The sequence below is a fragment of the Sinohyriopsis cumingii genome, chromosome 17 (genome assembly GCF_028554795.1).
Source record: "Sinohyriopsis cumingii isolate HCF-2022 chromosome 17, ASM2855479v2, whole genome shotgun sequence".
NCBI classification, from domain to species: domain Eukaryota; kingdom Metazoa; phylum Mollusca; class Bivalvia; order Unionida; family Unionidae; genus Sinohyriopsis; species Sinohyriopsis cumingii.
Window position 1 is genome coordinate 36,440,385 of NC_142977.1, and position 25,705 is coordinate 36,466,089.

General features: G+C 35.0%; 1 protein-coding gene across 1 annotated transcript in view; it reads right to left on the bottom strand.

Moving 5' to 3' along the window:
- Window positions 1-1,547: 1,547 nt before the first annotated feature.
- Window positions 1,548-25,705, bottom strand: part of LOC149778428 (vesicle-associated membrane protein 4-like) — a 59,569-nt gene continuing 35,411 nt past the window's right edge. Inside the window, exons 5-7 of the mRNA XM_089939254.1 lie at window positions 19,546-19,625; window positions 17,645-17,696; window positions 1,548-3,995 (exon numbers count right to left, since the gene is read on the bottom strand). Coding sequence (XP_089795380.1) covers window positions 3,961-3,995; window positions 17,645-17,696; window positions 19,546-19,625 — 167 coding nt within the window. The 3' untranslated portion in view covers window positions 1,548-3,960. The remainder of the gene's footprint in view (window positions 3,996-17,644; window positions 17,697-19,545; window positions 19,626-25,705) is intronic.

Genomic DNA, 25,705 nt, shown 5'->3' on the forward strand with positions numbered 1-25,705 from the left:
TTACATGAGCTAGAAGCTGGGTTGTTTACCGTTTATACCTGCAAAATATTACAGGAATATACTTATGTACATCTATTATTTTTGTAAATTTTATTCACGACTATAAATTGTGGTAACTGTCAAGCTAAATTTAGTGTATGGGTATATTTTCTATTTTAAGATATTAAGACAGTAGACTGTGATTTGGATCTATGAATATTCATTGACATGCATAATGAGAATTATTAATAATAATATTAATAATAAAACCTTTTTACAAATTTATTGTTGTTTGCCATTGGATGTGTTAGGTCATGTGGATTCTTTAACAATGTGGGATGTATGTGAAAAGTACGTAGCTAGTAGAAGCAAAATGCATTGTCACCTCTTATGCTTGTAGATAAGTGTGTGGAGCTGGACAATTTTCATATTTTTTATTTCATTATTGTAACATCAGACTTAGACATGTTTTATGTTATGTTTAAATATTATTTGAGAGGAAGCTTTCTGGTTAGATTATACATTAAAACAACAGTGCTCATTGGACTAAAAATTATTCTGGGACTACTATGAATTATTCAAAGAGTTCTGGACAATGACATTGTGATAACAAAATTTCCTCAACATCCAATTTAAACTCCTTGAACTCCATGTGCTCCATAGTGAGGTTCTAGTGAGCCAATTGATCAAAGTTGTCTCCACACTTACTGTTAATGCTGTAATCAGCAGATATCACTTCCATACGATGTTTGGCTGTAGATATATTTACCGAAATGATAAAATGAGAACAAAAGAATTAAACTCATGATTTAAGCAAGTAAGTCAGTAGCGAAAAATGTGCACCATCAACAACTAAGTGAAAATTTTATGTTAGAAGTTTTACTCAGTTGTGTTATAAATAATTACAAAATGAAAGAAAACAATTAAATTATATGCATGTTTTACACTAGAAATTTTATTTTATTACAAAAGAATAGAAGTCATGATTACTTCATTAAAAGGGGTCCCGAGTGGCCGAGTGGTCTAAAGCGCTCACCATTTCGGATCACTGCCACCTCACCTCTGTTTGCGTGGGTTCAAGTCCAAGGCTCGGCTAGCATGGGTACGTGGGAAAGTGAGCCAGTAGCTTCTCGTGGGTTGATGATTCTTCCCTGGGTTTTCCAGGGTTCTTCCTCCACCAGTTATACTAGCCGCCATGTATAGCCTATCTTGTGCTGAAAAATGGCGTTAAACCCTAGAACAACAACAACAACAACTTCATTAAAATGTTACTGCTTTGTGTTTAATGCCATTTTTAGCACATGATACACTATACATGGTAGCCAGTATATTTTGTGGAGGAAGAACCTGGGAAAACTCCAGGAAGAACCACCGACCCACGAGAAGCTACTGGCAAGCTCTCTCACATAAAATGGCTGAGAACAAGATTCGAACCTAGTAGAAAGATGTTGGATGTACCTTTGAGTTTATCACTTGGCAAAACACACACAAGAAGCTGTCCATCCCTTAATTGCAAAATGCTCGAAAATTTAAGAGTGGAAGGGAAAGTAAAAAAAAAAACAGAAGACTTTCTTGTATGAAAGCTATAACTTGCATATTTTATTTGTTAAGAGTCTGTCCCAAACAATTGTTAAAAAGAATGAAGAGCATTAATTTTACAGTGACACTTTAAATTCATTGGGTTCCAATTTTTGTGATTTTTGTAGGTGAGCTAGAGCATGAATTTAAAGTCACAATGAAATAAATGCCATGCCTAATGAAATGTTTGCCAAGGTGTCATTCACCCCACCCCTCAGCGAATATGCAATGGAAAGGCATCCCCTGCTTTTTTCTTTGCTATAATGCCATGACTACCTATAATGCAGAGAATGTGAAATATACATTAGACTAAGTGCATCAATGATGAGGGACACTGGAACTAAATGATTCCAATTTGAATGCAAAATTTCATGAGTATAAAACTTGTGTAAGATTGTAAGGACCCAATCTGTTGTACAATAATAAATGTATATTAATTCACTGTCGTCTGTGTCCTTTTTTATTGCCAAAAGTGCATATTATTCCCATTTATATACACATCTTGCACATAACTGTTAAACAAACAATCAGAAGATTAGTCCTGCTTTCTCAAAGCCCATTTCAATCAGGTTTCTCCAAAATGCTACTTTGTCCTGTGTGCCAATAAGTCACTTAGCAATAACTGGCTTAAGGGTAGATGTTTTCTCAATACACATCTCCACTGTCTATATCTCTGATTCCTTATTTTGTAACAATTCCTTCTGTACTGTCCATCACAATAAGCAAATTAATAACACTGGCATTCATTGGAACTTTGTGGATCCAATTTTGGACCACAAAGCTAAGGTCACCCAGCAACAAGGGGTTCCCATGGGGCAATTTTAACAGAATTATTGCAAACAAAAGAGGTTTACAATCCTTGGCATTGTTCAGGCACCTAATTTCTAACTGTTGAGAACTTTATTATTTGATAGCAGTCTTTAAGAACACAAGAGAACCTAATTGCTTCAGATAACAATCAGTTAACTCAAACGTGAGTGCATAAAAGTAGGCATTCTCTTTAAGATTTCAGAATTTATGCCATCTGTTAGCAAGGAATAACTTAATTAACCAACTGCAGTACAGATTACATCAGTCTGCTTGCAAATGCTTTGAAATGAATGTCAGTATAATTGTTTACAGACACATATACATCATTTTTGGGGTTTGTGTACATGTTAGATCCATGAAATTAGGTACCCATGAATATGTACTTTTTATCCAAACCACAAATTTGAAATCCACAAAAACAAAGTATTTCACGATATTTTTCACTATGGAAAAATCGGAGTCAAATATCTGGTCCCTTGACTTTTCCTACCAATATTTTATTATATTTTCATTTATCATTCACAAATATAATGCATACAACCTTCACACAGATAGACAACGCTGACAACACCATCATAAAGTAATAATTAGGTTGTCATATATGGTAATGCAGGTGATACCAAACTAAACCCTCACCTGTGACATATCCTTCTAAAACTAGTCTAAACAATTAAGCAAAGTAGCAACCATTAATAAACAGAACAACCAATACCATTTTGTTATTTTACTTGTTAAATACATCAATTTAACTTCTACAATAAACTGTTTTCAATATATATACATTTGAAATAGAGATGGTTTCAACTGCATGAAGAATTCATAAAATAAAGTACTTACTACCAACAGGTCATATCAACCCTATATGCAGCTTTAGGGGGAACAAATATTAGTATGTAATACCTGCTACTACTGCACTGACTGTTCTTTTAAATCTGGGCCTCTAATTACTAGTCAAAAGAGGAAATATTAGCTTGGACTAGGGACTGAGCATCCCAGAAAATGGAATCCAATGCAGTAATAGCAGGTAAGGTAATTACTGCTGTTGAAACATTGAATTAAAAGTTATCAGAGAGAAAATCAATTGCTTGCATGCAATAGATATAATAAATTCATGTAATTATGGTACACATAAAGCTACAGAAATGACAAAAACCATTTATGTAAATCAGGATGATAACATATGTACAGAGAAAAAATAATAAATAAAGTGAGTTTTGAAACTTGTCCTAAGATCAGAAATAAAAAAAATCATAAAATCAGATACATACAAGGAAACCCCAATTGCAAAATTGGAAGAGTTTGCAACATTGTATTAGAATAGCAGGTTATTATGACATTTGTAAACCCTATGAGATTTAAAAGTATTCCAATGTCAGAGAAGAAGTGAACATCCCAATTTTGATACTTTCTTTCAAAAATCAAGACCACTACTCATCCGTATACATTAATAAGGAAGCTAAACCCTAGTGATACATCACACTGCAGGTGTTGAAACTGTTGGGCATTTTAGCATGTTGGTGACTTGTACAGCACTGCTTTCCAAGAAAACCTAGTATTTACTTCTTCTCTGGACTGTTTCCTTGATGCTTATTCTTAGTTCTTGTTTATCTGACTCACCACAATGGGGACTGAAAGCACACACAAAATAAAAAAATAATGAACTCACTGACTCAATACGAAAAAATCTTAAGTTTAAACAATATATTACTTCTTGCACTGTAGTGTAGATGCTTATGTAAAACTTCAGAGACAAACAGTAACTCATACAAGATGGTTCTCTAAACTATGAACAATAGCATTCCATCAAAACATTCTTAACAACTTCATTTAGTATACAGTGTCTGACTGAATCATGGGAAAGAAACAGATTTATAATATTGATAGTTAACATCAAATTAATGCATTTAACCTACTCTTGCACCATGTGACAGTCAAACATGTTCTTCTAGTTTTAGTAATGGCAGCCATAACTGATGGTGGATTCCCATCAGCATTATCTTCTTCCTTAACTGTATCCCTAGGAACAAAGTATAATTGCATCGCTTGTTTAAATGTAAAAGTCCTTGACATCATGGATTTTCTGCCAAATTCAGTCAAATTCACTTACGTGGTTTTTGAAAAGTCCTTTAAAGGTTTTTCTACTTTTAGAAACAGTGGCCATATTTGATAACACACAGACATCATTGGTACCTCAATGAAAGATCTTAATGCCAGGTTGACTTTTTGTACAAAAATTAAGTTTCCTTTCCAATATTTTTAGAAGAAAACATTTAAACAATTTTAAATTTTGCATAACTTCTGCCATATTTGACGACAGGTCAACATTATGTTAACAAAACTTAAAGTACTTTTAGACCATGATACTTTCTGTCATATTTTGTTAAAATTCTGTTAAGTGGATTTTGTGAAGCAGTTGATTCAAGATTTTTCTATTTTATAAATGGTGACCATATCTGATGGAGGATCAGCATTATTGGTAACAACTTGAAAGCACTTAATAAAAGAATGCTTTCTTTGAAATTTGGTCAAATTCTGCTGATGTTTTTTTTTTACATTTCTGTTTTTTGCAACAGTAGCCATATCAGATGAAAGATAAACATTGGTTGTAAAAAGGATGAAAGCACTTTATATCAGGATGCTTTGTGAAAGCTGGTCAAATTCTGGTGAAATTGGGCTTCGAGAAGTCATTTAAGATTTGTGTTAATTTAGGTAAGAATCATAATGGTTTACAGTGGATCAGCAAAGTTATACAAATTTGAAAGCCACTTATGCCTGGATGCTTTCTGTGAAAAGAAGTCCAGTTTTATTCAGCAGTGTTTGAGAAATCATTTACTTTTAGTAACAATAGCTAGATTTGATAGTACATTTGCATCACTTGTGAAACGAAACATCAATAGGGCTGATAAGATTTTTCAAATTAGCCAGTGTGTCTGCAATACTGTGTGTACAACCAGCACCATTGTCATTAAGGACAAACCAGACCCAATTTGAAGACTTTTTATGAAAACCCATTCAAAAAAATCAATTACATGATTTTCAATAAGTTCATTGTGGCAGCTACATCTGAACTGATATCAGTACCATTTTCATTCAAGACCAACTAAGCAATATAATTAGTCTTCTGGTGATAGCCCCATGTCAATATGACTTTTCATTCAGACTGAGCGGCAATAGCAATAATATAAAAATGACTGTCATGGTGGCCATACTGGATTGTCAGATCAGCACCAGTTTAATTTAGTACTAACTCAACATCATAAAAAGTCTTCTGATAAAAACTGCTGATATTACTTTCCATCTAGAAGAGGCACAAACATTTTCAAGATGGCCACTGTTGTGACCATACTGAATATCAGATTGGCAAAAGTGTTATTCAAGACCTACCAGACACCAATAAGAAGCTGTCTGGTGAAAACTCCATACTGATATCCCTTTCCATTCTGAAGTAGTACCAATGACAAACTTTTCAAGTTAATTGCCACGGTGGCCATACTTAACCGTGAGATCAACACCATGTCATTTACTATCAACTCAACATCATAAGAAGTCTTCTGGTGAAAACCCAATGTTGCTATGACCTTCCATAGAGTAGTATAAATATTTTCAATATAGCCACTATGACAACCATGTTGGATATTAGATCGTAAAAAGTTTTGTTTATGGCCTACTACACAACATAAAAAGCCTTCTGCTGATATGACTTTCCATTCAGGAGGAGTAGTGCTGACACTGGATGCGAGATTGACACCATTTTCATTAAAGACCAATTAGACATATGAAGTCTTGCTGTGAAACCCAATAATGATAAGACTATCAAGTCAGGTGCTGTGATGATAACTACATTTTCAAGATTGCTACTGTGGTGGCCATTTTAATGTCCAGGCAACACCATTTCATTAAGGACAAACTATACATCTTAAGAAGTTTTCTGGTGAAAACCCCATATCAATATGACTTTCCATTCAGGAGAGGTAGCAATATTTTTAGGATAGCTGCAATAGTTTTTTAATTATTTTGCTTGCTAAAAAGTGTGACGGACAGCTAGCACAAAACCAATGTCCAACATACTTGGATAGGTGAGTGGGGGGGGGGGGAGATTATCAATATTAATATACAAATGCCTATACCAAAACAGAACTGCTTAATCACATGCACCATGTCAAGCTAACAGCAAACAAAAAGGATATCAAATCTAAGCAAAAATGATTATGTATGATCCAATTACTCAGAAGCTAAACCTGCTTTATTTTGACATCTGTTGTAGACATCATACTCTTCCAACAAAAGGACATTGTCAGTCTCCAGCTGTTACATACCATGAAACCAATTCTTTTGAGCAAAATATATTTCTCTGACAAAACATTCCTGATCGGTGTACATTAGGAGTACATCCACTACTTCACAAATTCCCAAGCCTTATTTATACACTGAAAAGTGCTAAATGTCAACTTCAGACTTAGGTGAAGTCAAGAAAAAGTGATCTCCCATTTGATAGAGGGATTGGCACCAAATACATGTACCATCCATACCCCAGTTATGATTGAAAAGGATATGCACACTACTGAAGGTTCTGAAATGTAGCTGTTGGAAGGCTTGGAGAGTATGCCCATATTATGATCAGGTAAAAAATGATGAGAAAAAAATTTTACTCCAAAAATTGGTTTCTTGTTCAGATATGTTATGATCATATTATAATGTTTGAGACTACCTGCAGAGTCACTGAACTTTTTGTCAAAAATCTCTCTCAATCATATTACTGAATTTATCATGAATATTGGGACATGATAAAAATAAAAAATTTTCCTGTCCCAGAACTTATGGTGAAACTTTTTTCACTAAGGTCATATGTCCCAAGACTTAAGAAACAAAATAAATTTGTGTTGAATTTGCACCCTCTCTCTCCATCAAACTGCATGTTGCAATAAAACAGATATACAAAATGCTTATCTGATAATAAAATGAAAGAAACTAATTTTGTCTTGTTATTATTTATTCTACTTTTTTATCATGAATAATTTATTAAACAAAAAAATACATCCAAAACCTCCATATAAATGTAAAATATGCATCCATACTGTAGTGTGTCTCACTTATGTCAGATAACACAGGACACATGGTTCACTAATGTGAATTATAGAGAAACGAATGATGTTTAGTTGTACTCAAAGGTTTGAATATGTAATCAGACTGAAAACCGGATCCAACAAAATCACAAACATGAGAGAGGGAAATATCAACTGACTGCTCAAAGGTACCTGCCATTCAAGCATGACACAGTGTAAGATGCAAATAACCAAGATTTTTTTATATCCAGATTAACTGCATGACAGTATCATGCAAATAAAAATCATCATTTGAAAATACATTCACTGTAAGTGCCAATGACAACCTTTTCACTACCATGGGTTGAAAAATTACTTTTAAAGCAGGCTATTGCTGTGTATACTATTTACCCTGCAGAGATTAATGCTCATTTGTATCAATTATGATTACAAACGGCAAACAAATGGAAGCCCAGGTAGTGAATAAATACAACTGGTAGTGAGCAATAAAATCATTGTTTGAACTTACTAACAGAATATCAAATACAAAGTTACTGTGTTACAAAGCAAGCCAACCTTGGAAGCCAACTTTGTCTTCTTTGTTTTTAATATCAGTCAACATAGGGAAGCCAACTTTGGTTCCTTTTTATTGGTATTCAAGGGAATTTTGAAAATAAATTGAAACAATGGAACAGTTCTTAAAGTGACACAACCTAGTGCTTTGTGCAAGGAAGTCGATAAACTGTTGTCTCCCAGAATATTTAGATGAAAAAATAAAATCATTTTATGAATTTGTGAAGGCCAGAAGTGAAGAAAAATGATATAGTTGACAAAACAATCATTAACATGGATGAAACTCCAATGTACTTTGATCTCAGATTGTCAGTAAGAAGTGGGTTAAAAGTGTGAGAATTCTCATAACTGGTGCAGATTTTAAAAATCTTACTTTAGTCCTTGCAGTTTCTGCAGCAGGAAATGCATTGCCTCTAATGATAACTTTTCATTGCATGAGAGAACTAAAAAATATTCATATACTGAAACGATGGATCATAAGTTTGCCAGAGAAGGGTAGGGTTGATGAGTCATGCTGCAGTGGATTAGAGAGTTTTATCTCAAGTACAGTTAATAAATTTCTTTTAATAAAATTTAAGTTTGAATGCTATTTCTGACATGTTATTTTCGAATTATCTGAAAGGTATCCCACAACTTTCGACTTAAAAAAAATAAAAATTTGTCCCAAAACATGCAGTGCACAAAAATTTACCTTGAAAATTAATTTATGGTGCCCCAACAAATATCGTGCATAAATATGTGAAGTAAGTCAATATTTGTTTTTTTTTTAATTTATGTAAAGCTGTACTGATGGTAACTGTCAGCATAAAAACTTTAACTGCTTCACATTTCTCATGCAAAGAAACAAGTGCCTTGTTTGTTGTCCCATCTCTGATCATTGACGGAGAAGAGACTAGTCAGATGATTCCTGTCCATGGAGAAAGGAACTGATGACACCCTCTCGGTGCATTAAGTGACAATTGGCAGTCCCCCTTCATTTCCATTAATAATAATGTCAGAAGAGGCAGGTAAAATCTAGGGCATGCCTGGTCCTCCAATCCATGAAACCACAGTGGTGAAGTTCCCAAACTATATGTGTGTTAAACAGGAACATCAGAAAAGGAATTGTAATGACCCAGTCCTTTCCCCAGGACTAGTCCTCAAAACTCGAAGCCCATTCCTCATAGGGAAGAGGGTGTTATCAAACCAATCCATCCACCTAGACAGGTGGTCAAAACTTGATACAGAGTCTGAAGACTGGCGTTCAACACCTGACAAAAGTCGCTTGGTGCTCTGTACCTGTCAGTCAGTGTTCTGTGATCAGCATTTGGTGATCCTAGCTAGGTGACCTAAAACTGACAGCCATACACTCAAGGCTTCTATTCCAGACTGTTTCTGGTGACATAGTTCAATGGCAAATTGAGACCAGTGATCAACTTCAGCAGGTTCAACTGATTCATTTTGGCCCAGAAATTCAAGGTGGAGATGGCAAAGTTGGTACTTTTTTCAGTACAACATGATGACTATGTAATCAGTCAAGACGTGTCCAATGCATATTTTCAAAATTCAATTAATATGATGTCATGCAAATATTTTCAATTTGCCTATAAGCGCAAAGTATATTATTCCATGCTCTTCCTTTTGGCCTTAACCTAAACTCTTGGGCCTTTACAAAACCTCAAGACTATATTATCTCATGGTTCAGGATAGCCTCCTCCACAGTGATGGCAGTGTTCCATGGGCCACTTCCTTCAAAACATTGCGTAAGTTCAGTTTTGGTCCAAGATATGAACAACCCTCTTGCCCCCATTTGATAAAGGAGACTGAGGCTCTCTGACACAACTTGGATCTTCCAATTGTTTTGTGGAAAGAAGTTTATCCATGCCTGATGAAAGGAGTCTGGTGCCATGGGTAGGTTGAGCAGGTGGCATTTTAGAGAAGAAGAATGCAGGAGTGCATCTAAGTCCATGTTGCAGGAGACCATCAGTGCATTAGCCATGGTGTGGTGAGAAGCCCTATTTATGACCTTGGCAATATGGCTCAATGAATCCCAGGTGTTTGTTTCCAACATTCTCAGTGAGGCGAAAACTCACCAAGAATGCTTAGCAAATAGTAAAAAGTTGAAATAACATTCTACACTAGCTTGGAGGTGGCAATGTAGACTTGCCAATCCACCCGAGTCCATAAACTGAAGCCAAAAGTGGAAACATCCTTGTCAACATGAGGTATTTCTGAACTGTATGGGTCAGAGTGCAACTTGTATCAGTGAAACAAGAAGCTAGCTGGCAATTGGCTCACAGAAAAAAAGGCTTATTTATTACAGGTTTGTAAATTTGTTCTGAGACGCCCAGTGATTTATGCAACCTTTGATGACTGAGATAATTGCCAAACTATCATCATCAGCATCTACATCCACAAATACTCCACCCCTGTAGATGGAGATGACTCTAGGTGGAGGACATTAGTACATGGGCAGGTTATTATAGATTTTTTCTATTGCTGCCTTAAAGCTGAATTCTGTCCATTTCATTAAGGGATCAGATGTTGAAGGCATTTCCATTTCATCCCCTTAAGGGATCAGATGTCGAAGGCATTTCCATTTCCTCCCCTTCATCTAACTGGGTATTTTCTCCTCTTGCACACCTTGGATCCATGTAGAGTATTCCATACAGCAATGATGATGACATATCATCGGCATACATCTTTTTGCCCATTAAAATTGGTGGTATACTCGGCATACTCAATGTGTTGTATGTTTGGCACAAGATACTGTAGCTATCTGAATGGATGGCTTGCCAGTCCCACAAAAGCATCTGTAGTCATACATCACACATTCATTAGGCTGGATCAGTTTGGTTGGAATGGCATATGATAAATGCCAACAATGATAGGGTGGTACAGCTAGACGGCCAGCTGGCTGTACATCTGTACAAATCAAATTGCAGCTCATTCAGTCCAGTCATTCAGCCATAAGAAATCAAATAATGTGCCCTTGTTTCCACCAAGAAGGTTGTCACGTGTGGTCAGAGTATGCGGTATTGTGTATTCATGCTTCAGAAACAGAGACAAGTCTGTTCCTTGATCCATAGGAAGGGTGATATTTCACTAAGGATTGTCACACCTTGTGGGCTAAAGGTCTAAAGAGCTGAAGGCTTATCCCTGATGGAAGCAGAAAACTTTCTTCTAAAAGTATTAAATTCACCAAATGTTTATTAAAAAAGTCATATGCATCATATAAAACAACATTTTTACTTCCTTTACACTACAAAAGAAATGTAAAAGCTATCAAATTTAACCAAAATGTTTGGAGGACATCTTGATAGCATGGAAATTAAAGTAAAATTGGTTTAAACCAGGTATACCAGTAGCCACCTCACAGACAGAAAGGAAAATTAACCTGTAAGAGTTGATTCCCTTTATCAACATAATGTATAGACAGAAAGATGTTTTTTTACCATCATTCTGGGAGGGCTAGTTTTGGAGGTAGCAAAGAAAGTTGTCCCAAGTAATGTGACTGATAATGTATTTACTGTTGCATACAAGTACTAAATGGCAACATAAATGGTATTACCAATATTTCATTCATTAACTGATTTTAACTACCTTAATGTTTTAAATCTTAGGATCAAACAGAGTCATATTTTTATACATCAACAATAGCAGCTGTTCCCCACCCTTCCTCTCAACTGTTAACAAAGTGTGATTATACCTCAGTAACTTCTGTTCTTGCTTTTGCAGTGGTAGTACTACATACCTTTGAGCCTGACAAAGATCTATGAGACAGTTCAGTGGTAGTACTACATATATTTTAGCCTGACATGGTTCTATAAGACTGTTCAGTGGTAGTATTACATACATTTTAGCCTGACATAGCTCTATAAGACTGTTCAGTGGTAGTATTACATACATTTTAGCCTGACATAGCTCTATAAGACTGTTCAGTGGTAGTACTACATACATTTTAGCCTGACATAGCTCTGTAAGACTGTTCAGTGGTAGTATTACATACATTTTAGCCTGACATGGTTCTATAAGACTGTTCAGTGGTAGTACTACATACATTTTAGCCTGACATAGCTCTGTAAGACTGTTCAGTGGTAGTACTACATACATTTTAGCCTGACATGGTTCTATAAGACTGTTCAGTTGTAGTACTACATACATTTTAGCCTGACATAGCTCTGTAAGAATGTTCAGTGGTAGTACTACATACATTTTAGCCTGACATAGATCTATGAGACAATTCAGTGGTAGTACTACACACATTTTAGTCTGGCATGGTTCTATGAGACTGTTCATTGGTAGTACCACATACATTTTAGCCTGACATAGCTCTGTAAGACTGTTCAGTGGTAGTATTACATACATTTTAGCCTGACATGGTTCTATAAGACTGTTCAGTGGTAGTACTACATACATTTTAGCCTGACATAGCTCTGTAAGACTGTTCAGTGGTAGTACTACATACATTTTAGCCTGACATGGTTCTATAAGACTGTTCAGTTGTAGTACTACATACATTTTAGCCTGACATAGCTCTGTAAGAATGTTCAGTGGTAGTACTACATACATTTTAGCCTGGTATAATTCTATTTGACAGTTCAGTGACACCAGGACCCTATTTTAATGTGTCATGACCATTTTACCATAGAACATTAGTTTCAAATTGTTCTTAAACAAGCCATTTTCCAGTTCCAAATCTTGTTATGGTCTTCTAAGTAATTATAGAGCTTTACTTGTTTGTCTTGAATAGAATAAAGGTCAAGTTTGTCTACATAACCAGATATCATTATCCTGACAGTTCAAGACAAAATAATCAATTGGCTGACCTTTTTTATATGCTTCCATATGTGCAATCTGGACTTTACACAGACTTGTTACTAATAAACCCTACTGTGTAAAGATAACCACAAAGTTTCCTGTGGTAAGGGAACTATGAAACATTTATTCCTGGTTCAATATATTCAACCCCTACAAAAGCTAATTACAATTACATTTACACATACATGCTTTTGCAAGTACCAAAAATGTATTTCACTTCCATCATGAATTAATATGTATTGTTGTTCATGACTAAAGTGAAATTTCATAAAGATGAATGTGCAAGAATTGGCTGACATAACCATAATGAAATTTTAAAGTGAGATGGATGTGTGAATTTGGTGCCATGACCACAATGAAACTTTACAAAGACATGGATGTGTGTGAGCTGGTCGATAGCAACAGAGAAATTTTATAAATATGTGATTAATGTGAATTGGATGTGATAACCACAAGAAAAGTTTACAAAGACATGAATATGTGTGAATTGGGTGATATGACATCAGCGAAAGTTTAAAAAAAACATGGATGTGTGTGAACTGTGTGCCATAAGCGCAATGAAATTTTACAAAGACATGAATCTGTGAGTTGGGTGCCATGAAAACAGTGAAAGTTTACAAAGATATGGATGTGTGTGAATTGTGTGCCAATACTACAATGAAATTTTACAAATACATGGATGTGTGTGAACTGGCTGCCATAACTAAAATGAACAAAGACATAGATGTGTGTGAGTTGGGTGCCATAACCACAATAAAAGTTTACAAAGACATGAATGTGTGTGAGTTGGGTGCCATAACCACAATAAAAGTTTACAAAGACATGAATGTGTGTGAGTTGGGTGCCATAACCACAATGAAAGTTTACAAAGACATGAATGTGTGTGAGTTGGGTGCCATAACCACAATAAAAGTTTACAAAGACATGAATGTGTGGAGTTGGGTGCCATAACCACAATAAAAGTTTACAAAGACATGAATGTGTGTGAGTTGGGTAACATAACCACAATGAAAGTTTACAAAGACATGAATGTGTGTGAGTTGGGTGCCATAACCACAATAAAAGTTTACAAAGACATGAATGTGTGGAGTTGTGTGCCATAACCACAATAAAAGTTTACAAAGACATGAATGTGTGTGAGTTGGGTTCCATAACCACAATAAAAGTTTACAAAGACATGAATGTGTGTGAGTTGGGTGCCATAACCACAATGAAAGTTTACAAAGACATGAATGTGTGTGAGTTCGGTGCCATAACCACAATGAAAGTTTACAAAGATATGAATTGGTGTTAACTGGGTGCCATAACCACAATAGAAGTTTACAAAGACATGAATGTGTGTGAGATGGGTGCCATAACCACAGTGAAAGTTTAAAAAGACATGAATGTGTGTGAATTGGGTGCTGTGACCACAATGAAAGTTTACAAAGATATGAATTGGTGTTAATTGGGTGCCATAACCACAATGAAAGTTTACAAAGACATGAATGTGTGGAGTTGGGTGCCATAACCACAATAAAAGTTTACAAAGACATGAATGTGTGTGAGTTGGGTGCCATAACCACAATGAAAGTTTACAAAGACATGAATGTGTGTGAGATGGGTGCCATAACCACAATGAAAGTTTACAAAGACATGAATGTGTGTGAGTTGGGTGCCATAGCCACAGTGAAAGTTTAAAAAGACATGAATGTGTGTGAATTGGGTGCTGTGACCACAATGAAAGTTTACAAAGATATGAATTGGTGCTAATTGGGTGCCATAACCACAATGAAAGTTTACAAAGACATGAATGTGTGTGAGTTGGGTGCCATAACCACAATAAAAGTTTACAAAGACATGAATGTGTGTGAGTTGGGTGCCATAACCACAATGAAAGTTTACAAAGACATGAATGTGTGTGAGATGGGAGCCATAACCACAATGAAAGTTTACAAAGATATGAATTGGTGTTAATTGGGTGCCATAACCACAATAAAAGTTTACAAAGACATGAATGTGTGTGAGATGGGTGCCATAACCACAGTGAAAGTTTAAAAAGACATGAATGTGTGTGAATTGGGTGCTGTGACCACAATGAAAGTTTACAAAGATATGAATTGGTGTTAACTGGGTGCCATAACCACAATGAAAGTTTACAAAGACATGAATGTGTGGAGTTGGGTGCCATAACCACAATGAAAGTTTACAAATACATGAATACGTGTGAGATGGGTGCTATAACCACAGTGAAAGCTTAAAAAGACATGAATGTGTGTGAATTGGGTGCTGTGACCACAATGAAAGTTTACAAAGACATGAATGTGTGGAGTTGGGAGCCATGAACAATGAAAGTTAACAAAGACATGAATGTGTGTTAATTGTGTGCCATAACCACAATGAAATTTTACAAAGACATGAATTGGTGTTAATTGGGTACCATTACCACAGTGAAAGTTTATGAAATTTTATGAAGACATGAATGTTATTTTTCCTGCCTTCAAAAAGTTGGTCGACTGTAGCTAGTCCCAGTAGCATAACTAGACCAACCAGTAGATCTCACAATTTGTGACAGTGGTGAAGCCCAGCATGATCCCTGAATACACATTAGTTTTGGTACAATTAAGAAGAAAACACTATTTTGTTGAGTTCGAAAAAATACATGTATATAAAATTGCAGGTACCATGCCATAATCATCTTATATAAGAATTCATACATGATCTCTTACCCAAAAATGATAATAAACCATTTACACATTACATTTTGTACTTTTAAGAAAAAATATTTTGAGACAAGTACATGTATATAAAATTTCAGGAGCAATGCCACAACCATATTGTATCTGAATTTGTGTTATAGCAGAGTGGGCTATTATGGGGTCACACTGTACAGGGACGTGTGAGTTGGGTGCCATAATCACAATGAAATTGTGCAAATACATGGATGTGTTTCAGTTGATCGTTGGACGCACAGATCTTCAAACTATACAAATAGATTCAAGTTTTTTTTACTTTATTTAAAAGTAAGAAAGTTGCCAAGTAAACAAATTGCTTAATATGAACAAAACTTGCTATGTGCCATACAAGTGAATTTTAACACCTTAAAAGGATACAAAGATTTGTTTAAAATGAATCTTTAGAGTTTAAAACAAATCTGGTCTGAAGGAACTGCATATACTTTATTTATAAAAACATAATTTAATCCCTAGTTTTATTTCATATTTAATTTACTATGATTTATTATTTGTATTATTAAGAAGCTAACCAACTTTGTCCCTTTAAACTTCAGTTACTTACCCATTTTCAATGTATGTGTTTCATACATTTCTTATTATTAGAATTGTATTTGTCAGATGTTTTTGTATTATCTTTTTTATCATAACTATTATGAAGCATTGCAAAAGCTATTCTGCACTTCTGATGACCCTGAAGTCAACTTTTTACCATACCCCATTCAAGGATTAGGAAAGCTCTATGTGGTCTATTTGATAATATTGCTCACAAGTTATCAAGAGACAGGTGTATGTAAATTTAGCTATCAGTCCACATTGAAGTGAGTCTAATCCAATTAAGTTACTCATTTTATAAACCCTGCACGTTTGCTGAACTGAAAATGGCTTCAATTTCTTTTTTTAATGACTAAACAGCAGCATGAAATTTGTCTTACCCCTTTCATGGTTACTGTATGTACTCACTTTCAAGTTGAGTCAAACTACAAGCAACATAGACCCTGATCTATCATCACATAATGTATCAGTGATTGAGGATCTATGTTGTTCGTTCTACAGATTACAGACTCAGACTGCAGATGGAATAAACTCACAAGCATGTATATATGGAACATTTATAATTTTAGCAAACAATTCTGTCCTAGTTTTATTCCATGAGCAATCATGTCAAAACCACTCAAAGTTCTTAAATTTGTCTTTTGATTCTAAATTTGGTCCATTTTAAAAAAAAATTCATATGCAAGTGATTTGGACAAAATCAAGAATTCAGAATTTTGTGTTACAACTGATTTTTTAAAATTTATGTATTTCATAGGTGAGCGATTTTGGAATACAGTAGAGAAATTTTTAACTTTGTCTTATTAATATAAAATGCTCTATGCTCCCTTACATTTATGAATACTTTGGGATGTAATTCTTACCAATTAAACTTACAGGTTCTAAATGAGTTTAATTGATAAAAATTACATCCCAAAGTATGCATAAATGTAGGGGAACATAGAGCATTTTAATATTAATAAGACAAAATTACAAATTTCTCACCGTGTCCAAATCACTCAACTACAAAATACAAAATTTTAAAAATCCGTCAGACTGCTTATAACTTAAATATATTGTGGCATGAAAAAGATTATAGTTTGCACTATAAAACAATGTCAAATTAAAATCTGATTGCAACTGCTTTGCAAAATACTTTACCCTACCATATTAAATACACGACTAGCACCATTTTCATTTAGGACCAATTAGGTATCGTAAGAAGTCTACTGGTGAAAGCCCCATGTTGACATAGCCATCCATTTGGAGATGTGTAGAAATAGCCACTGTGGTGGCCATACTGCATGTCTTAGTAGCAACATTTTCATTTAGGACCGATTAGACTATGGGATGAATGTGTGTGCAAAGGTTCAAGGCAATCTCACAGTAGTTTAGGAGTAGCTACAAGACACTTGTGGTAACAGACAGATGGATGACAGACAGAAGACAGACAACAGACTATCCCATAAGCTTTTTGGGATTATGTTCATTGGAGCTAAGAAGCTTAAACAGGCTACTAGGAAGGTAGGTAGTGATTCCTGAGCCTGTTTAGCTACTAACAAACGTAAAACAAAAGGAATCTATGCTTCTTGTAATGAAATGTGGAATCTCACTTACCAATAATGACTGCAAGCACAATGAGAATGACAATCACCATTATTATTCGCATCTGAAATGAACAATATATATATATATATATATATAATTTCTAGGTACTAAATATTTTACCAAAGGCTTGGTCTATGATTCAGCATAATGTGTTATTCTCCAGCTTAATAGTACTAAAATCCATAATAGTTTTGAATCCTGAAATATGATTACAGAACTGTTATGGCAGAAGAGTTTAACTTCTACAAAATGGATAATTATAACAAAATCAGCATTTCCTTTGCACTTCATTTGCATTCATTATGCATTTCTTGTACATTCTGTTTACATTCCATTCATGTTTGCATATCAGTTATCATGTCCTTTTTCATTTATGACCTCAGAAATGCATTCTGATTTTACATTAATTGCTTCCTTTCATAGTTTCCTTTTATTTTTGTTCATAAGTAATGCATTTCCAGAAGTCTGAATTTCAAATTTTCTCACCAATGGAATGCTTTAGAATCTAGTCTTATTAATGGTGTAGTTTATTAAAACAGACAATTCATAAAATTAATAGACTACATTGAGTTTATGAAAAAATAAATAAGCAACTGGAACAGATGCACAAACATAGTTATCTGACATCTGTCAACAGATTTTATTTCCTATTCCATTTTATACAAATATATATTATACATATACAACTATCAGGGATGATGTTATCACACCATCTTCAGCTGTTAGAAAAATTTCACAGCTTGCAAGTAGTGAAAAACTGTGTGTCAGTGTAAAGATTCTGATCCAGGATTGTCATGTACAAATTTATCAATTAAAATTAACTAGCAGTCCAAAAATAGAAATAAATTTTCAAATCCATTCAAGAAATGTATATGCATTTAGTTTTCATTCATCATTCACAATTCTGCAATTTGTATCTGCAGTTTTCTCCATTTCACTTGCCCTAATTCTGCATTTCACTTGCATTCAGTCTGATTTCTGTCAGAACTAGTTTAATTAGTTTTAGGTCAGTATGTTACTGCTCCTCAAATAGAAGACTGATATTTCCTGTATTCTGTTTGTTTTCCTATGACACTAAAATGATTCACATGGGTGAGTCTATGCTTTCAAGCAACAGATGTGGTTTAGGTCACCATCTTTGATGATCTCAATATTTCCATAATTTCTGGAGTTACATCTCTATGAATACATGTATGGAAGAGCTTCTACTTTTTATTTAGTTCAATTTGTTTTAGAAATTTTAAAACTAGACATTACAAATATTGGACGCAGATGTGCTTTTAATGAAATGGACTGTTCTAGAAACCAGGAAATGACAATGAGCTATTAGTCTGCTTATTTACAAAGATCTTTCTTTTGCTATGAAATGCCAATAAGTAGACAGCGTTAAGGACCAACTGGCAACAGTCAGGTTAGAAATTTTAAATCAATGAATGAAAAGGCTAAGTTCTGTGCATTTTTTATATCACTGATGCTTTTTGTTTTTAAAATCTGTAGGGGAGGTAGAAACAAATAGGAAGGTGTGTGAATACTACAGCTGCAGTCAAAGTCTGGTGACAATCACCTGCTTAAAACTATTTAAAAGACAGGAAAATTTATTTTTATCAGATGATGATGATTAATTACCGTTTGAAATACTGCCTCCAATTTTTGCATGCTGTAGAAAATTACATTTTGGGCAACTGACACTCTGAGGTTTGACTTTCAAATTCCTTTATTTGTAAGTATCCTTCAATGGCCCAACCCTTTCTACATATCAGGTTTATTGCTGACAGGTTGATTTGAACTTAACTTTTTGGGGATGAGGACAAAATAGTCACAAAAACCGCTAAAAACTCCAAGATATGTTTCAGTGGCACAACCAAATCATGAATATTGATCATACGTTTTAAGACTGGATTGATACTAACTCGGCAATTTTTCCACCACATATTTTTTTGAAGCTGCTTTGCCCTGTTCCTAAAGATGTCGGAATTCATAGCAAGACCATCTGAAAAGAGAGAAATATACCTCAGTACTAATAAATAAAGCTGAGTTAACACTAACTTGCTAAGAATTTAAACCACAATTCATGTACACACACATCTTAACCCTTATACTGTAACAACCAATTTTTCCTTGTAGAAAAAGTTTCTTCGAGAATACTTACCCTATTATAATTCCTTAAAAGAAGAACTAGTACTACCTCACAAATCCAGCCATCCCAGATACTACTTTTAGCTAACGGTAGCTAAAAGTTGTCTGCCAACCTGTGGCATTCACTGGGTGGAGCCATGATAGGATGGTTTTATGAGGTTTGTGTCCTATGTATGGCCCTTAGGGCCGTTGTTGATTTCTGTACTATCCCTGTATCAACACTGTGGTTGTTGGGGAGGGAAATTGGTCTCCTTGATGGCTTGTTTGCAGAACTCTTCAATTTGTCAGTTAAACAGAAGGGTAGAAGATGAAGGCTGTGCTCATTGCTTAGCCTTATGGTGGTCCTTTAGGAAAGTGCAGGCAGAGCACACTGAGTCACATTCCACCAATTCTAAATTGTGGCTGTGATTACAGTGCTGGCCAAAGTGTGTTAAGCGACTCTGTTCCATACATGCTTGCCTGAGATATTTGTAGTGGGAGATGATAAGCTATGTTCCACCTGTTGGAAGACAGCCATAGAGACAAAGACCCACATCGAAGACACGGCAACAACACTGCACACTAACTGCCAAGTGTCATCAAAGTCCATCAAATTCAAACGTATGGAGTGTGGCTTTGTGATCCCAAAAGCAGCAATATCACTGTCAATTGCTGGGGTTTCCAAATGAAATACTGGTAATTGACAAAGGTAGAACCACCAACGAACTGATGATGAAAGCAAGCCAGAATGTCTGTAACCTGCCTACACTGCATACTTAAGTAACTAAGTTGGACTCTGGAGTCTTCCGTTTCATCATAAGGTCAATGGATGCTGGAGCTCTGGTCCATGTTGTTGATGGAGTGGGAGGAGTAGGGCAGAACTCCAGGATTCAAAGGCAGAAAACATCCTCACTGGAGGCCTGGAAGGCTAAATCTTCCCCTGACAATGGAATCTAGAAATGATGAAATAAGGTCTCCTGTAATGTTTGAGACTTAGTTGAAGAGTGACAAGGTCTGCTGCTCACTAAACTCGTAGAATGCCCTGAAATAGAAAATGTAACTTCAAGACAGGTTTGAGTTAAGTCTCTTCTCATGGCAGAATTTAGAAAGATTTGTGAAGCGACATCTGATGAAACATGAGAACTAATCTTGGCATAGTGCCAAATGAGTGTCGAGGCAGTATGTGGTTAGACTGGTCCCTGTACATGTATGCAAATGTCAGATTCAACAGGGTGTTAAGTGATTGAGTCCATAATATTGTTGTTTTGGCCTCTCATGATCCCTAGTATATGGCCTAGACCAGTTACAAGGGTAATAGGATATCTGTGTGGGGTGGATATCATCAGGATCATCAAGTTGGGACAGGTTATGAGATGTTTGATTCACATAACCAGTCTGTATTCTTCTGAGCAAAAAGGAACTTGGCTGTTTATTTAGCTATTTCACTAAAAGTTCTACAAATGAAATAGAGTCGAACCCAGAGGAAACAAGGTCAATAGAAGTCACCAATAATGCCGAGTCCTATGGTGATGACTTGAGTGCTGGAGCTGTTTCAGAGCATGCCAGTGTCCAGCACTTCATGGCTGAAGGCTAAGAGTTAACTTATCTCCCTTTTCTGCTCAAAATTCTCACTCTGAGGAAAGGTCATATTGCAGACTGGTGACATCTTTGTCCTTAGCTGTGCATTTCAGACAAATAGAACATATAAAACCATAGCACTGCACCTTTCTTTAGAATGCAATGCCCATGCTGACCTAAATCTTAAAAAGTTGACCCAGAAATTGATAATAAATAGTTTAGTAAAGCAATGAAGCATACAGATAAAATATAATGATAACACCACCTGTAGGGAGGTGAAGTATAAACCTGTGGGCCTGCACCTGTGTTGTTTGAATACAGAGTGGGCACAGAGCTATACCAAATGATGGCTACCTGGAAACTAGTGATAGCAGACAATCTTAATTACAATAATACCTGTAGGGAAGGTCAAGAAGGGCATGTACAGGTAGAATCATTGAAGCATGGCATTCCAAGGCTAAGGATGCTGTGGTAAAGGAAACTCACCTGTATGCACCAGAAATGATGAATTATACATATATAACGAATTTCTTAAAGGAATAAAGACATGCACACATATAAAAATATGTATGTATGTATGTATGTATGTTTAATTTAATTATATGTTATGTACATTGTACATTATATTTGACATTGTTCAAACTCAAGCTCATGATATACCTGACCAGTAACATTTATTTTGTTGTTTTTGTTTTTAAATTTTCAGTTTGTATTCTAGGGAAATAATTTTTTAATTGAATTTTATAAAACTTGTTGCTTTTGCTTTTTTCTATTACTTTGTTTAAAACCATAGTCATAACAGAAAATTGTGGTGCTTGTCCCAGAATACAAATTTCTCTAAAATATCTGAGAAAACTTCAATTTGTTTTTTAAATTAAATTGACTCTGATTCAGAATTTTATAAGTCCCAGGTATTATTTCAAATGTTTGAGAAATTTATAATGAAACCAACAAGCTTTCATAGTGTCATCTAAAGTGGAACCTTTTATTTTAAATCCTACCCAAGAAGGGTTCAAGTCCTTAAAAAAGGATGAATTAATCCAACTTGCCAGACAATGTGATCTTCCTGGGCTGAAGGCATCTTAAAAAAGCAATATATACAAAATATTTTGGTCCAATTTATGGTGGAAAAGAATCTTTTGGATGAAATTCCATTGGGTTTAACTATTAAGTCTCTATATGGCTCTGAAACAAAAGTAACAGAATTGCAATTAAAACACTAGATGGAGTTAAGAAAGCTTCAACGTCAGAAAAAGAACAAAGAGAGACAAAAAAGAAAGAGAAATGCAGTTGCAAAAAGAGGATTTTGTTGTTGTTGTTGTTGTTGTAGGGTTTAACGCCATTTTTCAGCACATGATAGGCTATACATGGCGGCCAGTATTAATGGTGGAGGAAGAACCCAGGATAACCCTTGAAAGTACCACCGACCCACGGCAAGCTGCTGGCAAGCTTTTTCACGTACCCACATTGGCTGAATCTGAGACTCAAACCCACGCAGACAGAGCTGAGATGGCACTGCAAAAAGAGGAAAATGTGAGACAAATGCAACTGCAGAAAGAAGAAATAGCGAGAGAAGAGAGGCTAATGGAATTCCAAATACAAAGTTAAAATGAAGAGAGGGAAATTCAGATGCAGTATACATGCCAAAAAATCCAAGAGATATAAGCATAAGTATTGCTATTATAAGTCAGAAAAAAGTGTAAATTTGGGCATAAAAAAGTGTAGTCTATATATTACATGCCAGAATTACAGCATGTATGAAAAAGATACATTTTTACAACTAACCTGGTTTTGCAGCTGGTCAAAATTCTTGTCACAATGGGCAAATCCATATGGATTAGAACCAAAATACAAATACAAAATATAGTGAAAAATTATTTATATTCAGCACTCACTTCAACAAGTCTACATGTGTAACTTTAGCTGAATGATCGTCAACTCAAATTCTGCAATGATCACTGTCAGGTGCTGAGAGTCATGTATTACATTACTCTCATATTCTTCTTTTAAGGTTTATAAAACAGTGTTGATTTTTTACTTTTTCTGATCTGACATGTTTTGAAGTTTGAAAAGATCCATCTACTCTAATATTTCCATCATATAACATCCACAACTCACACATAAAGCATTTCACTGAATGTCTGGTGCCATTTTCTTTGAAAACATAGTGTTGTTCATTAACTACATGTAAAACCCATTACAACATGATGCTTGGAGTCCAAAGAATAACATCACGATATAAGCGGGATTGTGCTAACAATTTTTTTAAAAAACTTCCCCATACAAAATGTGCATTGAAATTTCAATGTCATCAGTTTTAAATAACCTCTTGATCAAATAATCTGCTAGGGATACAAGTAATCGGCTTTTTCAAAAGGATGTATTTAGAATGTTAAAAAGAGAGGTCATCTTAAATTAAAAAATGGGAGCCATGCTGTCATTGTGTTATAAGCAGAATCACATTATAACAAATCACATTATAATGGGTTTTACCTGTACATTTTCAATAATTTTAAAATCAATCTGTTGGGCAGAGTTCACTTTTGAAGAAACCTGTATGTTTTCTTCGAAATGCGTCATATTAAGTTACAATAAAAACAAAATAAGGAAAATACTCTTGCACAGCAGTCATTTTTTTAATAATCTCAAATTTATAAGACTAAAATTAAAGAGATGATAATAAAATGACAAAAACAATTTGTATTGCTTTATTTTAATTTATTTATAAATGTAACAAAAAAGTGTAATCCATTTGCAGTCTCATCAAAAACATAACTTGGTTAAAAAAAGTGAAATTATTATGTAGTCAAACTTTCAATACTAAACTTACAAAGTATCATTTTAAAGTTAATTGCCTCCACATTTTCAGCCAATATACAATGCACTGCTATTACACACTATTGGTTAGTTGGTATTACATACTAAGAGAGGCCACTCATGAAATACAATAGATGTCATTAGGACAAAGCACTAAAATATCTGCTTGATCCACCAGGGTGTAGACAGGGTTAACGTATCAGAACTTTGGTTAGCGAAGATACTTGAAGAGTTGAGCTGGTACCTGAGGCATCTCAGTAAAGGTCTAGAAAAAGAAACTGGACAGAGCCATGTGAAATTTGCAAGAAAAAAAGAACAATTATTTGATGGTGGTACTCAGCAAGGAAGGCTGGTCAAGACTATGATAACCTCAGCCTTCTCTCTGGTATGTAGTCAAAGTTTAATGCTAAACTCACAAAGTATGCTTGTACAAAGTCTTGGTCATGTATTTAAAGCAGTACATTTTTTGGGTCCCCTCCCCCCCCCAAACAAAACTGTCTGATTTTAATATGGAGAATTATGAACCATTTATGTTGAAAGGTTCTACATCACTTATTAGTGATTCTGCCAATCATATCCTTATTAAAATTTTAAGGGACACAAGAGCTTCTCAGAGTCTTTTATTATCATGTGCTTTGCCTTTGTCTGAGAAAACTTCTAATAAAAATATTCTTATTCAGGGAGTAGAGCATAGCTTTGTTAATGTTCCTCTCCACTGTGTAAATGTATCATCAGACGTAGTCTCAGAACCCATGATAGTCAGAACAGTGACATCTTTACCCATCAAGGTTATTCATTTATTACTAGGCAGTAACCAAGCTGGCAATAACTTTGTGGTTAATCCACTTGTAACTGATAGGCCTTGTTTGGATGAGAAAGTTGATCCTACTGAAAAAGAAATCCCTGATGTATACCCAGCTTGTGCAGTTACTAGAGCTATGACAATGAAAGCTCTTGAGAATAATGTTGATCAGCAAATTACTCCTTTAGCTGACACATTTATTAGTTAGGCTTTTGAGTAAGTCACTTCTGCTCCTGGTATGAATCAATCAAAAGGTATTGATCACAGTGATCCTCTTCTAACTATTAAACTCTCTTTATTCTAATCAGGGTGACAAATGACAATCACTCATTGTCGAAGAGGAACAAGATCCTGAGATCTCCTGTTTGTTTCAGAGGGCTAATAGTGGATTAAAGCCAAAGAAGTATATTCTGTTATTTTGTTATGAGGAAATGGAGACCACCTGAGGTACCCACTGATGACGAGTGGTCAGCAAGTTATCAAATTGTTTTTCCTACCTTGCATAACAGGAAATTCTTAGTTTAGCCAATGAAACTCCTTTGGGTGGTCATTCAGGGGTCAATAAGATTTATCACAAAATCTTGAATCATTTTTTTTTTGCCTGAAAATTGAAGGTGATGTTTGCACATACTATAGATCTTGTCACAATTTTCAAACCAAAGGAAAACCCAATCAGAAGATACAGAAAGCTCATCTGCAACCTATTCCTGCTTTTTGATGTCATTTGGTAGAATAATGGTAGACTGTGTCAGTCCCTA